General features: G+C 43.8%; 1 protein-coding gene and 1 pseudogene across 2 annotated transcripts in view; one reads left to right on the top strand and one right to left on the bottom strand.

The window, feature by feature from the left end:
• The window catches only part of EPC1 (enhancer of polycomb homolog 1), a 111,118-nt gene extending 109,671 nt beyond the window's left edge, over positions 1-1,447 (top strand). Inside the window, exon 14 of one of the 2 annotated variants that reach the window (XM_023511341.1) lies at positions 21-1,412. In XM_023511341.1, coding sequence (XP_023367109.1) covers positions 21-93 — 73 coding nt within the window. In that variant the 3' untranslated portion in view covers positions 94-1,412. Of the gene's footprint in view, positions 1-20 lie in introns of both variants that reach the window. The other variant, XM_003786720.3, reaches the window with a different exon arrangement.
• Positions 1,448-14,792: 13,345 nt separating this feature from the next.
• Positions 14,793-17,171, bottom strand: part of LOC100951126 — a 14,364-nt pseudogene continuing 11,985 nt past the window's right edge.

Below are 17,171 nucleotides of genomic sequence, written 5' to 3' on the forward strand. Positions count from 1 at the left end.
AGTGAACTTTATTTCCACAGGGAAAATCACGAATCCGAAAAGCCAGCACTGAACAACATAGCAGACAATACAGTAGCGATGGAGGTGACGTAGCTCCCTCGGGAGTGGGGCTGCAGCCTGGGGACTTGATTAGGTGCTATGCATCAGTAGCATTTTGAATGCAAGGGATGACGGAATGCAGCACACGCGTTTCTGTGGCAGCTGTGGGGACGTGACAGCAATGCTCATCTCTCATGCTTCAATTTTTCTTTTCTTACTGTTAATAGGAAAAAAATCAACATCTGTAAATTAAGAATACAGCAATTATCTGTACAGTACTGCATATTTGTAATACCCTTGTATATATGTTACTTGAATACAGAAATGTTCATTTGTGATGCTTTGCACTTGGGGGTGGGAGGGTGGGAGGGAAATAAATTGCAACAAAGAGTGTGAGATGTGAGATTGTATAGAGATGAAGTGTCATCACATCATGTGCATGGTGCGGAACCTGCTGTTTTATCTATTTATTGTGCCGTGTTTACAGTTTTTTGTACACTGTACCTTCATTGGTTCCTGTGCTGTAGTAAATGTGTTAGGTAGCTGTGGACTCCTTGGTATTTTGTAAATGGTATAACATAACTTGGTTCCCCTCTGGGTCCTTGAGTTTTCTGTGTATCATGTGAAAAAAAAAAATGGTGACATACATACAGAATTTTACAAAAAAAAAAAAAAAAGGCATCAGTTTTTTTAAAAATGGGGAATGTACTGTTAAATGGGGATCTTCCTGGTCTACTATCATTAGGACAAGTAACAAGCTAAAAATGAAGTCTCTTGAATCTTCCCATCCCCAACTTGCCTGCACAGCTGTGGGCAGTTTCTGGTACTTAAAGCACTAATGTTATGTTGCTGCTCTACAGACAGCCCAGTAGTCCCATTTCCTGCCACACCAAAAAGTGTTAAATCAAGTATGCAAATGGAGTCCTTACAACTGGAGTTTATGTTGTCTTGCCCTTTTTTAGCACAAAAAAAAAAAAAAAATTGTACTTTTTTATTGTCGAATTGTTTAGAAGACTTCATTCTTTACTTGTTCTTACAAAAAGGATATAAGGGAGAAGAATGCAGTAATTGCTGTACGTGTATCATCATTCCAGTTTCTAAAAACAGCCAGCCAGCTTTTTTCCTTTTAAGATTCTCCAGAAGGCTGCAAGGCCAGAACCACAAATATCGGGTGCCTTCCTTTGGAAATATTTGACCTCTCTTCTGTGAAGAGAATGGTACTTAACAGACTACTACTAGTGCTTTGTCAGTACCGAAGTCTGAATGCCCACTCCAATGGCATACATTATCCTTAAGGTTTTTAATCCCACCTGGAAAAATTGTGATAGAATTCTCACAAAATAAACCCAGGGCATTACATGTTGACAAACTAATGTGCAGTGGTCTTTTGCTTTCATTTTCAACCCAAGAACTTCTGTGTGACTTTGATTACCCTCATTCAGTCTGGGGGTGGGGGAGAGTGGAAGTGGGGAGTGATGACTGTTCATTTTTTTCCAACAATTATTTGTCAAATAATTATAGGCCTAGGACTCTTAGGGCCTACAACAGTAAAGAAAAATCACTATCTTCCTGGAGTTTATAATCTGATTAGGGGAGAAAAACTATTTTAAAATATAACTAGGAAGAAAAGTAGAGCAAGGAAGGGGGGAAACATTGCCGTTGTGGGCTGGAGGCTGCAGTTTCAAATCGGGGGTCAGGAACAGGCTCGGACTTGACATTAAGGAAAAGCATTTTGGTGACGCGGGGGAATACAGAGACTCTACTGTGCCAAAGAACAGTGGGGTAGCAAGGTGGGGTCATCAGTGCTGAGGAGCCAGCCTGCTGAGGGCCTGGGAGATGATTTTTAGGACTTTGACTTCTCCCTCTGCTTGAGAAAGGAACTTGGAGCAGAGAAGAGGAGCGGCGAGATCAGAAGAGGCTGCTCTGGCTTGGGTACAGAGAGCAGTCTGCAGGGGGATCCTGGTTAGACGGCTATAGCAGTCAGACCAGTGAGAGACGCTAATAGAGACAAGGATGGGAGTGAGAAGCGCTAGATTGTGTATTACCCATTAAAGTGTGCTTATGGAATAGATGTAAGGATGTGGGAGAGGGAAGAGTAAGGATGACGCCGAGGTTTGGGCCGTTTTGGCCTGGGCAACTGACCACAGTTGGAAAGCACCGTGGAAGGAGTGGACTTAAGATCAGCAGTTCAATTTGGGATTGTTTGAGATGTAATACGTTAGACATCCAAATAAAGATGGCAGGTAGCAGCTGCCTATAAAAGTCGGGTTTGAAGGAAAGGTTTGAGCAGGAGGTGAAAACTTGCAGGTCATCTTCCTAGTCCAGAATCTGGGTGAGATCACCATGAGAGTGGGAGTAAATCTTGGCAATGAACCTGTCAGTGACGGGGTATTTTAAAGTTACCCTAACCTTCCAAGAGAATTTCTTGTCTCAAAAGGATAGACTTCCAATTCGAATAGCTACTTTCGTTTACTGCTTTACATTCTTTTAAGGGAAAATATACAAAGCTGTCCACTTCTTGTGGCTGATAATCGTAACTAAGAATTTAAACTGTAGGACGGTGCCTGTGGCTCAAAGGAGTAGGGCACTGGCCCCATATGCCGGAGGTGGCGGGTTCAAACCCAGCCCTGGTCAAAAACTCCAAAAAAAAAAAAAAAAGTAAACTGCTGGCTTAAATATATTCAAGAATATTTAGGATTAGGATTAAAATTTCTGAAATTAGCAAGCAGATAGGCCTACGACTGCAAAGTCTACCTACTATGTCAATTATAAGTAGATTGGGGAACAATTAAGTTTGTCAAACATACCCTAATAGGAATTAGAACTAATACGTCCCTAAAGAAATCAGCAATGTTAATTCTATTACCCTGGCATTGTTACTCTTTTATTCACTTCAGGAGTAGAAACCCAAGAAACCTCCCAAACTATGTGACTTTTTACCCTAGATATAAATTTAATTTTTCCAAAAGATCTGTGTAAAATATTTTCGGAACTCCAGAGTTAGCAATGTTTTTCATGAATGTTAAAACAATGTATAATATGTTACAGGCTGGTACACAGGGCCTCACACTCCTCACTAAGGTGTGGCAGAGCAGTAGAGCAGGTCTGCTTTTTTTGAGACAGAGCCTCAAGCTGTCACCCTGGGTAGAGTGCCATAGCATCAAAGCAACCTCCAACCCCTGGTCTTTAGCAATTCTCTTGCCTTCGCCTCCCGAGTAGCTGGGATTAAAGGCACCTGTAACAACGCCCAGGCTATTTTTTGGTTGCAGCTGTCATTGTTTGGCGGGCCCAGGCTGGATTCGAACCTGCCAGCTCAGGTGTATGTGGCTGGCGCCTTAGCCACTTAAGCCACAGGCGCCGAGCCAGCAGATCTGCTTTTATCTTTTTTGTATATTGGTTTTCCATATAAGAATTTTTTTTTTCCCCATGGCATCCTCAAATTCCAAGGCTTAAGCCAGCGGTTCTCAACCAGTGGGTCGCAACCCACAGGAACTGTATTAAAGGGATGCGGCATTAAGAAGGTTGAGAACCAGTGGCTTAAGGGGTTCTCTTGCCTCAGCCTCCCAAGTAGCTGGGACTACAGTCACCAGCCACAATACCCACCTATTTTTTAGTTTCTTTGTTCTTTTAGACAGAGTCTCACTTTGTCACCCATAGTAAAGTGCTGTGGTGTCATGGCTCACAACTACCTCAATATCTTGGGCTCAAGCAATTCTCTTGCTGTAGCCTCACTAGTAGCTGGGACTACAGATGCCTGCCACAATGCCAGGCTATTTTTTTTGTTCGCTTAGCAGCCCCGGGCCGGGATCAAATCCACCAGCCCCAGAGCATGTGGACAGTGCCCTAACCACTGAGCTACAGGCACCTCATTTAACTCTAACGCAAGCTGGTCTCGAACTTGTGAGCTCAAACAATCCACATGCCTTGGCCTCCCAAGTGCTGGGATTACAGGTGTGAGCCACCACACGCAGCCTCAAGAATTCTTAACAAGAAAAGGGTTTTGCCATTCTTTTTAAAATTTGAAAACAATAACAATAGAATAATAAATAGACAAATAGGATGTTGGTTGAACAAATATTAACCATCTCAGTCACTACTGAAGATATGTAGATGTGTGATCAGATGATAGCAGAGGTCCAGGCAGCTGTGGTTCCAATCCCAGCTGTACCAGTGACTCAGTGACTTTGAATGGAGAAAACATAGTACCTACATTGTTCATTGTTGGGAGAATTAAATGATACATGTGATGATAATGATGAGATTTAAGTTACAAGAAATTAGTGAGCTATAATACTCAGGCCAATGTTTAAAGACGGGCACAGTCCCATCCTCTAAAAAGGACTGAATTTTATGCTGTTAATGCATTCAGATAGGGACTGGGGAGATAATTTACAGCTTAATATTTGTTTTGGGTTTTTCTTAGCCAAATAAGTTACAAGCAGATGTAATATCCTTCATGCTCTGTTCTTCCTATAACTGTGAGAAATTAACTCTCAATTCCCTTGGCCCCAATTGCAAAAGAATAGGAGACATACAAAGTATGTCCCATGATAAGCTGGAGTCAGCTCAGATTGGCTCATGAGAATCAACTGTTAAATTTTAAGGGATTTTATGAACTGGTTTTTAAACCATTTTTTAAAATTATATAAACTTGGCTCGGTGCCTGTGGCTCAAGCGGCTAAGGCGCCAGCCACATACACCTAAAGTGGCGGGTTCGAATCCCCAGCCCGGGCCTGCCAAACAACAATGACAGCTGCAACCAAAAAATGGCTGAGCGTTGTGGCGGGCACCTGTAGTCCCAGCTACTTGGCAGGCTGAGGCAGGAGACTCACTTGAGCCCAGGAGTTGGAGGTTGCTGTGAGCGTGATGCCATGGCACTCTACCCAGGGGGATAGCTTGAGGCTCCGTCTCAAAAAAAAAAAAAAAATTATATAAACTTAAGAGTTAAAGAAATTCTATATTAAAAAAAGACAATACAGGGCGGTGCCTGTGACTCAAAGGAGTAGGGCGCCAGCCCCATATGCCGGAGGTAGCGGGTTCAAACCCAGCCCTGGCCAAAAACTGCAAAAAAAAAAAAAAAAAAAAGACAATACAAAAAACAAAACTACAGACCAGATATTCCTGGTGAATGTCCTCAACAAATTACTAGCAAGCAGAATTCAGGAGTATATTCAGAGGATTACACAAGATAACCAAGTGAGATTTATTGCTGTAATGCAAGGATGGTTCACTCAAAAATCAATTTAATAGGCCTCATTAACAGAATAACAAAACCATACGATCATCTCAGTTGATGCAGAATTTGATAAAAATCCAACACCTTTCCCAGTAACAAACTAGGAATAGAAGGAAAGTACTTCAATCTAATAAAGGTGTGATAAGATAGTTTTCTTTGTTCCTAGTTCCTGGAACAGAGCTTCTAAAACTCTTAGGATTTCCCCAGTGATAGGGGTAAGAGATACATCTTATTTATAACAAGCCCCTTTCAAACCTGAGTTTATGCTAATTAGATGACCCTTTGTAGCCCACTAAATAGCTTCAGGATGGTGGCTGGTTGCCAGAGGAACCAACCATGTGATTAGAGGACTGAAACTTTCAGCCTGGCACCCAAATATGAGGAAAGGGGCTAGAGTTTGGGTTCAATCACCAATGGCCAATTTAACCATGCTTACTTAACAGGACCTCTATTCAAAAACCCTAAATAACAGGGCTCAGAGACCTTCTAGACTGGTGAACACAGCAAGGTGCTGGAGGGGAGCACACCCACAGAGGGCATGGAGGCTCAGCTCCAAGCCCCACCCATCCTTATAGCTTGCCCTATGCATCCCCCCATTTGGTTGTTTCTGAGCTGTGCCCTTAATAATAAAGTGACTTACTGAGTTCTTTGAGCCATTATAACAAATTGTTAACCCTTAAAGAGAGGGCCAAATTTGTACCCAATAAGAGAGAAACACAGCTAGAAAAAGAAAAAAAAGGACAGCTAACTACAACAACAACAAAAAAATAGCCAGGCGTTGTGGCAGGCACCTGTAATCCCAGCTACTTAGGAGGCTGAGGCAAGAGAATCACCTGAGCCCAACAGCTGGAGGTTGTCGTGAGCTTTGATGTCACAGTACTCTACTGAGGGTGACAAAGTGAGACTGTCTCTAAAAAAAAAAAAAATTCAACAATACCAAATAACCTAACTAAAAAAATGGGCAAAGTGCCTGAATAGACATTTCCTCAAAGAATATGTGGCAAAAATTTATGAAAAGGTGTTCAACATCACTAATCATTGGAGATTCACAAATTAAAACCACAACGAGATATCTCATGCCCATTAGGACAGGCACTATAAAAACAAAACAAACAAACAAAAAAACCCAAAACAGAAAATAACAAGTGTTGGTGAGGATATGGAAAAATTGCAACACTTGGCTGGGCATGGTGGCTCATGCCTGTTGTCCCAGCACTGTGGGAGGCTGAGGTGGGTGGATCACCCGTGCTCAGAGGTTCGAGACCACCATGAGCCAGAGTGAGAGCCAGAGTGAGACCCCGTCCCTACCAAAAATTGCCGGCATTCTGGAGGCACCTGTGATTCCAGCTACTTGGGAGGGTGAGGCTATAGAATCACTTAAACCCAGGGCCCCAGGTGTTGGCGAAGGTTGCTGTGAGCTATGATTCCACAGTACTCTACTGAAGGACACAAAGTGAGACTCTTGTCTCCATAAAAAATAAAATAAAATAAAAGCAAAATTTTTAAAAAAATTGCAACACTTGAGCACTGTTAACTGGGAATGTAAAATGGTGCAGTTTATAGAAAATAGCACTGTTTACTCAAAAATGTAAAAATGCTGCCTCCCTCCCTAGTAGCTGGGACTACAGACCCCGGCCACGAAAAATGTCAAAATAGAATTACCATATGACCCAGGGGTTCCACTTCTAGGTATATAATAGAACTGGAAGCAGAGGGGTTTTTGTTTGTTTTTTGGTTTTTGGTTTTTGGTTTTTTGCATCATAGCTCACAGCAACCTCAAACTCTTGGGCTCAAATTGATTCTCTTGCCTCAGCTGGGACTACAGGCAACCACCACAACACCCAGCTATTTTTAGAGACGGGGTCTGGCTCTTGCTCAGGCTGGTCTAGAACACCTGAGTTCAGGCAATCCACCCATCTCAGCCTCCCAAGTGCTGGGATTACAGGCGTGAGCCACCTCAGAGTATTAAAGAAATTTTCTGGCCTGAAAGCAGAGTATTAAAGAGGTTTTTTTTGTTTGTTTGTTTGTTTGTTTTTTTTGCTGTTTTTGGCAGGGGCTGAGTTTGAACTTGCCACCTCCAGTATATGGGGCCAGCACACTACTCCTTTGAGCCACAGGCATCACCCCTTAAAGAGATATTTGTACACCTGTGTTCATAGGAGCATTATTACAATAGCCTAGAGGCAGAAGCATACCAAATATCCATCAACAAAATATGGTGCACACATAAAATGGAATATTAATTATTCAACCAGAACAAGAAGGAAGTTGTGTCACATGCTACAACGTGGATGAACTTTGAGGACATTATGCTAAGTGAAATAAAACAGTCACCAAAAAGGATGATGTCCACTTAACGTGCATGATGCAGTGGTACATTTCAAAACTATTAAGAAATGAGTATAATTGTGATGCATGTCTTAGTTCAATGTAAGCTTTTTACGTTATACTCTGAACCCCATAAATGCATCAATGTACCAAGTTATGATTTAATAAAAAATAATTTTCAAAAAGGACAACGTACAATATCTAAAGTAGTCTAACTTAGGCAGGGCAGGGTGGCTCACCCTGTAACACCAGCACTCTAGGAGGCCGAGGCCAGTGGATCCCCTGAGCTCAGGAGTTTGAGACCAGCCTGAGCAAGAGTGAGATCCACCTCTACTAAAAATAAAAAAACTAACCCAGTGTCACAATGGATGCCAGCTGTTAGCTATGACACCATGGCATTCTACCCAAGGCAACAGAGAGAGACTCTGTAAGACATTTTGCCAGGCACCATGGCTTACGCCTATAATCCTATCCTAGCACTCTGGGAGGCAGAGGTGGGTGGATTGCTGAGCAAGAATGAGAAACCGTCTTTACTAAAAATAGAAAATTTAGCTGGGTGTGGTTGTAGCCCTCTGTAGTTCCAGCTATATGAGAGGCTGAGGCAGGAGGATCACTTAAGCTCAGGAATTTGACTATTGGATATGAAGCTGGGTCATTCTAACCCGGGGCAATAGAGTGAAATTCTATCTATAAATAAACAGATAAATAGTCAAACTCATAGTAGAAAGGTAGTCTCCAGGGATTAAAGGAGATTGTTTCACAGCTATAGAGATTCAGTTTCACAAGATGAAAAGAGTTCAAGATATTGGCTGCACACCAGTGTGAATACACTTTTTTTTTTTTTTTTTTGAGACAGTCTCACTCTGACTACCTGGGTTGAGTGCCATGGGATCATATCTCAGCAAACTCAAACTCCTAGGCTCCAGAGATCCTCTTGCCTCAGCCTCCCAAGGATCTAGGACTACAGGCACCCGCCACAACACTGGCTATTTTTTTTTAAAGATGGGGTTTTGCTCTTACTCAGGCTGGTCTCAAACTCCTGAGCTCAGGCCATCCACTTGCCTTGGCCTCCTAAGAGTGCTGGGATTACCATGCCTGGCCTATGAATACACTTCTACTTGAACCATAATACACTTAAATATGGCAAATATTAAATTTTATGTCATATATTTTTACCATAATTAAACAAGATTTTATTTTTATTTTTTATTTTTATTTATTTATTTTAAGACAGAGTCTCAAGCTGTGACCCTGGGTAGAGTGCCGTAGCATCACAGCTCACAGCAACCTCCAACTCTTGGGCTTAAGCAATTCTCTTGCCTTAGCCTCCCAAGTAGCTGTGCCGGCTATTTGTTGTTGTTGTTGTTGCAGTTGTCGTTGTTGTTTTAGCTGGCCTGGGCAGAGTTCCAACCCTCCAGCCTTGATGTACCTAGCTGGCACCCTACCCACTGAGCTATAGGCGCCTCCTAAACAAGTGTTTAATACCCAAAGATAATAAGCACTCAGAACTCATCATTTCCTTGTTATTTTACTATGTGTACTATAATCCATGGTCTTGGGGTTTCATTCATTGTATTTGTATGGTAGACATATTCTATATAGGTGGGCTTCCACACATCTCTCGTCCACATTCAGCAATACCATGTTGGCAGCGCAAAACCAGCCATGGTAGGAGTATTGACCCCTACAGAAATCAGCACCAAAAATAGATAATTTGCTTATTTGGAGAGTGAGTTGTTAAACATTTATCAGCACACCCACTGAATTAGACTTCAGCCCTCTCTGCCACCAAACAAGAAACTAATCACCAGTACAGAAGGACCCTACTTTTCTAAGCACCTCTGATGCTCTAGAGCATTATGGCTCTAACCACATAAAGAATGTTATTCCTGTTCACTGGTTTCTAAATTTGGAGGAAGAGGCTTGGGGAAAGAGTTATAAAAAGGATCACAAAGCTCTGGTGGACAAAGTGTATCAAGCCCGCAGTTCTGTGTTTGAACCTCTCCACCGCTACTGCTTTAATCACTACTGTCCCATCTGCCCAGTACAGCTCTGACAGAGAGCTGTCCCCAGGCCTGGTCCAGTCTGAACTCCCCATCTCCATGCAAGCAGACCTCGTTCATTATTAGGGACAGAAGGCCTCAAGACGGTGGTTTTAGAATTTATCCCAATGCGATCAGAAGAGAAAAAGTCTAGATCTCTGAGGCCATCCGTGGTAAACGGATAAGCCATTCTATGACTCTCCAAACATACGCTAATTTCTGCTAATTTGGCAACTTTCCGCTATTAGCGATTGGGGGAAGTCGCGGGTGCCCCCTAGTGGCAGACTTTGGGAAAGACTGCATAGAGCAGAAACGGGCAATGCGAGGTTCAGCCAGGTGACAAGGCAAAGTGCCCGATAGGCGTGTTGGTGTTGGTGTGCTTCCACTTGTGTTATGAAAGACGAAGATTGGGAAGCAAGTTTACACACAGACTATCTCTAGAAATGTCACCACGTGGATGTAATGCTTTCACTTTTGAGACAAAGTCTCACTCTGTTGCCCCAAGCTAGAGTGCCACAAATCAGCTTAGTTTATAGCAACCTCAAACTCCTGGGCTCAAGTCATCCTCCTGCCTCAGCCTCCGAGTAGCTGGGAGTACAGGTGTCTGCCCCTGTGCCTAGCTGATCTCTCTATTTTCAGTAGAGGTGGGTCTCACTCTTGCTCAGGCTGGTCTGGAACTCTGGAACTCCTAAACTCAAGCAATCCTCCCACCTCAGCCTCCCAGACTGCTGGGATTACAGGTGTGAGCCACCACACCTGACCTGGATGTCTTGCTTTTAAAAAAGTGTTTTTATAGCCAGGCATTGTGGTGGGTGCCTCTAGTCCCAGCTACTCGGGAGGCTGAGGCAAGAGAATCACCACCTACATCAGAACCTGTTAGAAGTATGTATTCCCTACCACCACCCAAACCCTTTAGAATCCCTGTCCCTCATCAAGCTCCCCAGGTGAGTCTTATCAACACCATTTGAGAAACACCTGAATTTAAAGAAGGGTAAGAAGTTCAAGTTGTTGTTAATAGCTGTCTCTCATTGAAAGTCTCTCCTGTAATCTGTCCCAGGTCAAAGGAGACCAGAAGACAGGACTATTAAATATGTGTGATCCTGATCCAGAAAAGGAAGAGTGGTGGGAGAATCAATGGAATTTGCAAACTGTTTGAAGATCAGTTGATAGTATACTTTCTTTTTTTTTTTAATTTATTTTATTTATTAATTTTCAGTTTTTGGCTGGGGCTGGGTTTGAACCTGCCACCTCCAGTATATGGGGCTGGCACCCTACTCACTGAGCCACAGGCACCACCCCAATAGTATACTCTCAACGCCAATTTCCTTGTTTTGATCATTAACCTGTGAAAATATAAAAGATGCTAATATTCAGGGAAGCCAGGCAAAGGCTCCCTGGGAATTATTTCCACTATTTTTTTTTCAAATTTTTTGCAAGTGCAAAGATATTTCAAAATTAAAATATACAAATAAAAATATGATGTCTCCCGTTTGGTAAGTACCTGAGAACTTGTTAGAAATGCAGATTCTGGCCAGGTGAGGTGGCTCAAACCTGTGATCCCAGCACTTTGGGAGGCTGAGATTGTTTAAAGACAGAAGTTCGAGACTAGCCGGGGCAACACAATAAGACCCTATTGCTACAAAAAATTTTTTTAATTATCTAAGCATGATGGTGGATAGCTTCTAGGTAGTAGCCTCTAGTTCCAGCTACTCAGGATGCTGAAGCAGGAGAACCAATTGAGCCCAGGAGTTTGAGGTTGCAGTGAGCTATGATTGTGCCATGGCACTCTAACCTGGGTGACAGAATGAGAGTTTAAATAATAAACTGAATAAAAAAAAATTCTGAAGCATAAACTAAACTGACATGAAGCTCAGACCTTTCACGGGGCTTACCACTAGCTGGGACTAAAGGCATCTGCCCCATTGCCCTGCCAGTTTTTCTATTTTTAGTAGAGATGGGGGTGGGGGGAAAGTGTCTCAGTTTTGCTCAGGCTGGTCTCGAACTCCTGTGCTCAGGCGATCCACCTGCCTCCGCCTCCCTCCAAGAGGCTAGGATTACAGGCATGAGCCACCCCACTTTCACCCAGAGCAGCTTTTTTAACAGGCACTACGGCAGTGGTTGTCAAGGTCATTTGCCTAAAAGTCACATGGGGTGATTTTCACAGGTGTTGAGAAGGACCCAGAAATATGCATTTTTAACAAACATGCAATTCAGCCGAGGAAAGTCGAAAGGTCACCTTCTGAGTAACAGCACTCTACAGCAGAGCTTCTCAAACTTTAGAGAACGTTCCTAGGGATTTTGATAAAATGTAGCTTTTGATTCAGAAACTCTGGGGCAGAGCTGAAGATTCTGCCTTTCTAAGAAGCTCCCAGACTATGCTAACCCCTCAATGTGGCGGGACTCTGTAGACTACAGAGTCCTTTGCAGACGTTTATCCTGATTCCAGTTCTGGAACAACACACACTTTGCTCTGGTCTAGGCATCCTGATTTATCAAAACTACAACTTAATCTAGGAAAGATATAAAAGTAATTTTGTATACCCCTCTCCCTGCTAAAAAAAATAAATAAAATATTCTATGACTGCTCAAGTTTAGATAGAGTTGTGGAAGACAACTACACATAACTAAATCTTGCCAGTCAGCTAAGAATTCGTCTATTTCTGAAAGCCAGATAGAATTCAATGGACAGGCTGCTGGGACCAGGTGTTTTCCGGTCTTGGGAGACAAAACTGCTAATTCAGGCTCCAGCTGCAAACAATTTTTTTCACTCAGTGGTATTTTTTTTTTTTTCCCCCTTTTCCACTTGGGGGAAAAGACTTTTAAATTCAGTGATGGCAGAGCTCTAGAGCTCATTCATACTGAACTGAAAATGTACTCCAGTTTGTTATCTGCTGAACTGTATGCTCTACACAGCCCTGGAAGGACATCCTGGGTGTGTCCGTCCCAGGTGACAGGACAGGGCTGCACCTTGGCCTAGGATGAGGATACAGAGCCAGGATTTCAGGAAGGTCATAAACGTCACTTACGCTATTTTCTTTCCTTCCTTCCTTCCTTCCTTCCTTCCTTCCTTCCTTCCTTCCTTCCTTTCTTTCTTTCTTTCTTTCTTTCTTTCTTATACAGAGTTTCACCCTGTCACGCTGGCTAGAGTGCCTGGGCATCACAGCTCACAGCAACCTCAAACTCCTAGACTCAAGTGATTTTCTTGCCTCAGCCTCCCCAGTAGCTGGGATTAGCCGCCACAATGCCCGGCTATTTTTAAAGAGGGGATCTCGCTCTTGTTCAGGCTGGCCTGAAATTCCTGAGGTCAGGCAATCCACCTGCCTCAGCCCCCCAGAGTGCTACAATTACAGGCGTGAGCCACCGCACTTGGCATCTCTTTTATTTTCAGCTTTTTAAGTTTAATATACAGGGTGTCCATAAAGTTCCCGTGCAATTTACCATGTTAAACTATTTTAAATTGCATATGAACTTCAAGTCCACCCTGTATTTACTTGTAGTAAATTACACATAACCTAAAATTTGCCATTTTAACCATTTTTTGGCTCAGTGGCATGAAGTAGATTCACATTATTGCCTTTAGAATTGTTCATCATCTTAACCTGAAACCCTAACCACTATTCTACTTCTTGTCTTGTTTTTTTTTTTTTTTTTTTTTAATTAATGAGACAGGGGTCTTGCTCTTGCTCAGGCTGGTGTCAACCTCCTGACCTCTAAGGGATCCTCCTACCTCAACCTTCTAGAGGGCTAGGATTACAGGTGTGAGTCACCACACCTGGCCTCTACTTTCTGCCCTTTTGAACTTGACTATTCTAGGTACCCTCGTACGTCTTAGCTTGGGCTACCATAACAAAACGCCGCAGACCAGGTGGCTTAAGCAATAGACATTTATTTTCAGGAGGCTGGAAGTTTGGCTGAATCATGGTGGCAGCATACACAGTCTGACATTAAGTTCTCAAACTTGCCACCCTGGGCTGATGTTGGCAACACTGTACAATAACTTGGAAAAGTTTATGACCTTGGTATACTAGTGTCTCCCAGTCGTGTTCATATCAACATGTGGCAGCGTCTTGCTGTGCGGCGTTCTTTATTGTGTGTTGCTGTGTGTCATTGCCAAAATGGTGGAGCTTGAAATAGAGCAATGAATCGACATTTGTAAATTTCTTGTTAACCTTGGCAAGAGTGGAAAGAAAATCAGAGCCGTATTAGTCCAAGTTTGGGGGAATAATGCCATAAAGAAAATGGCGGTGCACAGATGGATTAAATGTTATTTTCTCTCTCTCTCTCTCTCTCTCTCTTTTTTTTTTTTTTGAGACAGAGTCTCCTCTGTCACCCAGGGTAGAGTGTCATTGCTACATCATAGCTCACAGTAACCTCAAACTCTTGGGCTTCAGGGATTCTCTTGCCTCAGATCCCAAGTAGCTGGGTCTACAGGCACCTGCCACAACACTTGCTAGTTTTTTCTATTTTTAGTAGAGACGGGTCTTGCTTTTGCTTAGGCTGGTCTCAAACTCCTAAGCTCAAGCAATTCGCCTGCCTCAGCCTCCCAGAGTGCTGGGATTATAGGCTTGAGCCACTGGACCTCGCCTAACAATTTGATTTTAAACTCAGCCAAAAATCTTGCAGAGAAAAGTTTTATCCAATACAAGACTCAAGCCATCTAATAAAAAAAACTTTAATAAATGTTGTGGTTTTTTCATTCCCATGAACAGCCTCAAGTGAATCAATGTTTTTCCCCATCATTTCGGGCATCGTTACCAAACAACTCAACACAAGTACAAATTTTGACAATCTCTTCGATCTTCTTGGATTGATTTTTTTTTTAGGGTAGAATTAATATCTTATTACCAGGCACAGTGGTTACGGCGCGGGCTACTTACATCGAGGCTGGAGGGTTTGTCCCCGGCCCAGGCCAGTTAAACAACAATGACAAGGGCAACAATAAAATAGCCAGGCATGGTAGCGGGCGCCTGTAGTCCCAACTCCTTGGGTGGCTGAGGCAAGAGAATCACTTAAGCCCAAGAGTTTGAGGTTGCTGTGAGTTGTGACACCATAGCACTCTACCAAGGGTGACATAGTGAGACTGTCTAAAAAAAAAAACTTATTACCATCGTAATCAGATGGCAGTTGGGTATGTAGGTGCCATACTTCTTAATTTTTTTGTAAATAAAATACTACAATTTTTAAATAGCCAATGGCTGATTATGTTTTCAGAAAACACGATTAGACCAATTCATTAACGGTGGCTTCAAGCTTTTCCTTAGTAGCTCCAGAAACTCCACCCACCTTCTGTGCTTTTTTCAAAAACTGGAAAGTTGGCGTGCATTCGACTTCACACTCTGAAATAACCTGCTCACTGTCATCTACCTACTTCTTACTTCAAGGAACACCACGCTGGAATACTTTTCAGAGAGGGAATGAAACAAAGGCTTGATCATTTTGCAAGGACCACACTGTGTGGCTAAGAAGTCAACTATTACAAGTTTGTCTCCAGCGGCTTCCAAAGCTTCCTTATGTAGCAGCCCGTATAGCCTATGGCTAGGAGGAGTGAGTTATAGGAAATACCTGTAATGGAACACCTGGCTGAAAAGGGCATGGAGAGAGATTTAGTTCTAACAAGCATGAGAGCTCGCGAGATGAGAGCAGTGGTGAATTGGCAGTCTCTACACCTGTGGTGGTGAGAGGCACGAGCTCAGCCTTATATTAGGCTGGAGGAGCAGCCAGCTGAGAGCATGCGCAGTCTATCACGGTCCTGCTTACTCTGACTCTGTCTCCTCTCCTGCCTGCAAAACGCCAGCACGGCGTCTCTGCTGAAGATTACCAAGCTCTGCTAAAGACTAAGATCTACCCATGCTAAGAAGACTGCTTTACTCTAAGATTCTCTCTCTCCAGCTAAAGTAGGTAAGCCCTCAGCACTTAAGAGAAACTGTTTCTAAGCAAGGTAGCTTAGCGGTCCGCATCTGGAACTTACCTAAGCCGGGCCAGAGACCTGGCCAGTCCCGGGCCCTGACAAGTGGGGCCAGAAGCAGATCCTGACATCCTCAGAAGCAAACTTGTTCTCCATCCGCTTCACTATCTTGGCTGTTGGGAGTCTCCCAGGCAACTGTAAGAACCAATGGATCCAAGAAGCTGAAATGAGCTCGGAGCTGTTTGGCTTCTTTTAAATAAAGTTCACTGGGCTGGGTGCCCGTTGCTCAGTGGTTAGGGCACCAGCCATGTGCTCCAGGCTGGCAGGTAGGATCCCGGCCTGAGCCTGCTGAACAAACAAACAAAAATAGCTCAGCTTTGTGGACGGTGCTGGTAGTCCCAGCCAATAGGGAGGCTGAGACAAAAGAATCGCTTGAGCCCAAGAGTTTGAGGTTGCTGTGAGCTGTGACGCTGATACAGGACAAGTAGCACCCCAGCCAACTTGTGTAGCTGGGGGTGGGGGGCGCAGAACGGCTGCCTCCACCTCGGCAATGTTGGTGTGGTGGCAGCAAGCAGCAGAACCAGCAGGCTGGAGGGTGGCCCCATTTCCTAGGCCTGGGAATGAAAGCGATTGTAGCCATTCATTTGCGACTCAGATATGACCCAGACATGTCCCGGATGCAATGTCCCAGCACGCTAAATGTAATTACCAAGGGCCAGACATGTCCCAGACACCTTGTTCCAGACATGATCCAGATATGTCCCAGGCAAGATGTCCCAGACACGCTAAATGTAACTACCGAGGACCCCATGTGACCATATAAACCCCTAGACAAAGAGCCTACAGACAGACAGAGAGAAAGAGAGAGCCCTTTTCTCTCCTGACTCATTTTCTCTCTGCCAGGAGCTCTGGCACTTCTGTATTCTTTTCTGTAAATAAATCCTGTCTTGGGCAGTGCCTGTGGCTCAGTGAGTAGGGCGCCAGACCCATATACCGAGGGTGGCTGGTTCAAACCCAGCCCTACCAAACTGCAAAAATAAATAAATACATAAATAAATCCTGTCTTACTGATACAGGACAAGTGGTATCCCAGCCAGCTCCTGGAACTAGGGGACAGGGACCGGCTGCCTCCGCCTTGGCAATGTTGGTGAGGTGGCAGCAAGAAGCAGAACCGGCAGGCTGGAGAGTGGGCAGGGGAGCCCCATTTCCTAGGCCTGGGAATAAAAGGTATTGTAGCCATTCACTTGCAACCCAGACATGTTGTTCCAGACGTGTCCCAGACACGCTAAATGTAACTACCTAGCCCCGCTAAATGTAAAAATGTAACTACAGAGGGCCAGATGTGTCCCAGACGCGCTAAATGTTAAAATGTAACTACCGAGGGCCAGACGTGTCCCAGACACGCTAAATGTTAAAATGTAACTACCCACAGCCAGACAGATGTCCCAGACCCCGCTAAATGTAACTACTGAAGGCCAGACATGTCCCAGACATGCTAAATGTAACTACTGAGGGCCCCATGCGACTATATAGACCCCTAGACAAAAAGCCTACAGACAGACACAGACACAGAGAGAGTTTCTCTCCCGACTCCAGTTTTCTCTCTGCCAGGACCTCTGGC

The sequence above is a fragment of the Otolemur garnettii genome, unplaced genomic scaffold (genome assembly GCF_000181295.1).
Source record: "Otolemur garnettii isolate 467f Iridium unplaced genomic scaffold, OtoGar3 scaffold00019, whole genome shotgun sequence".
NCBI classification, from domain to species: Eukaryota; Metazoa; Chordata; class Mammalia; order Primates; family Galagidae; genus Otolemur; species Otolemur garnettii.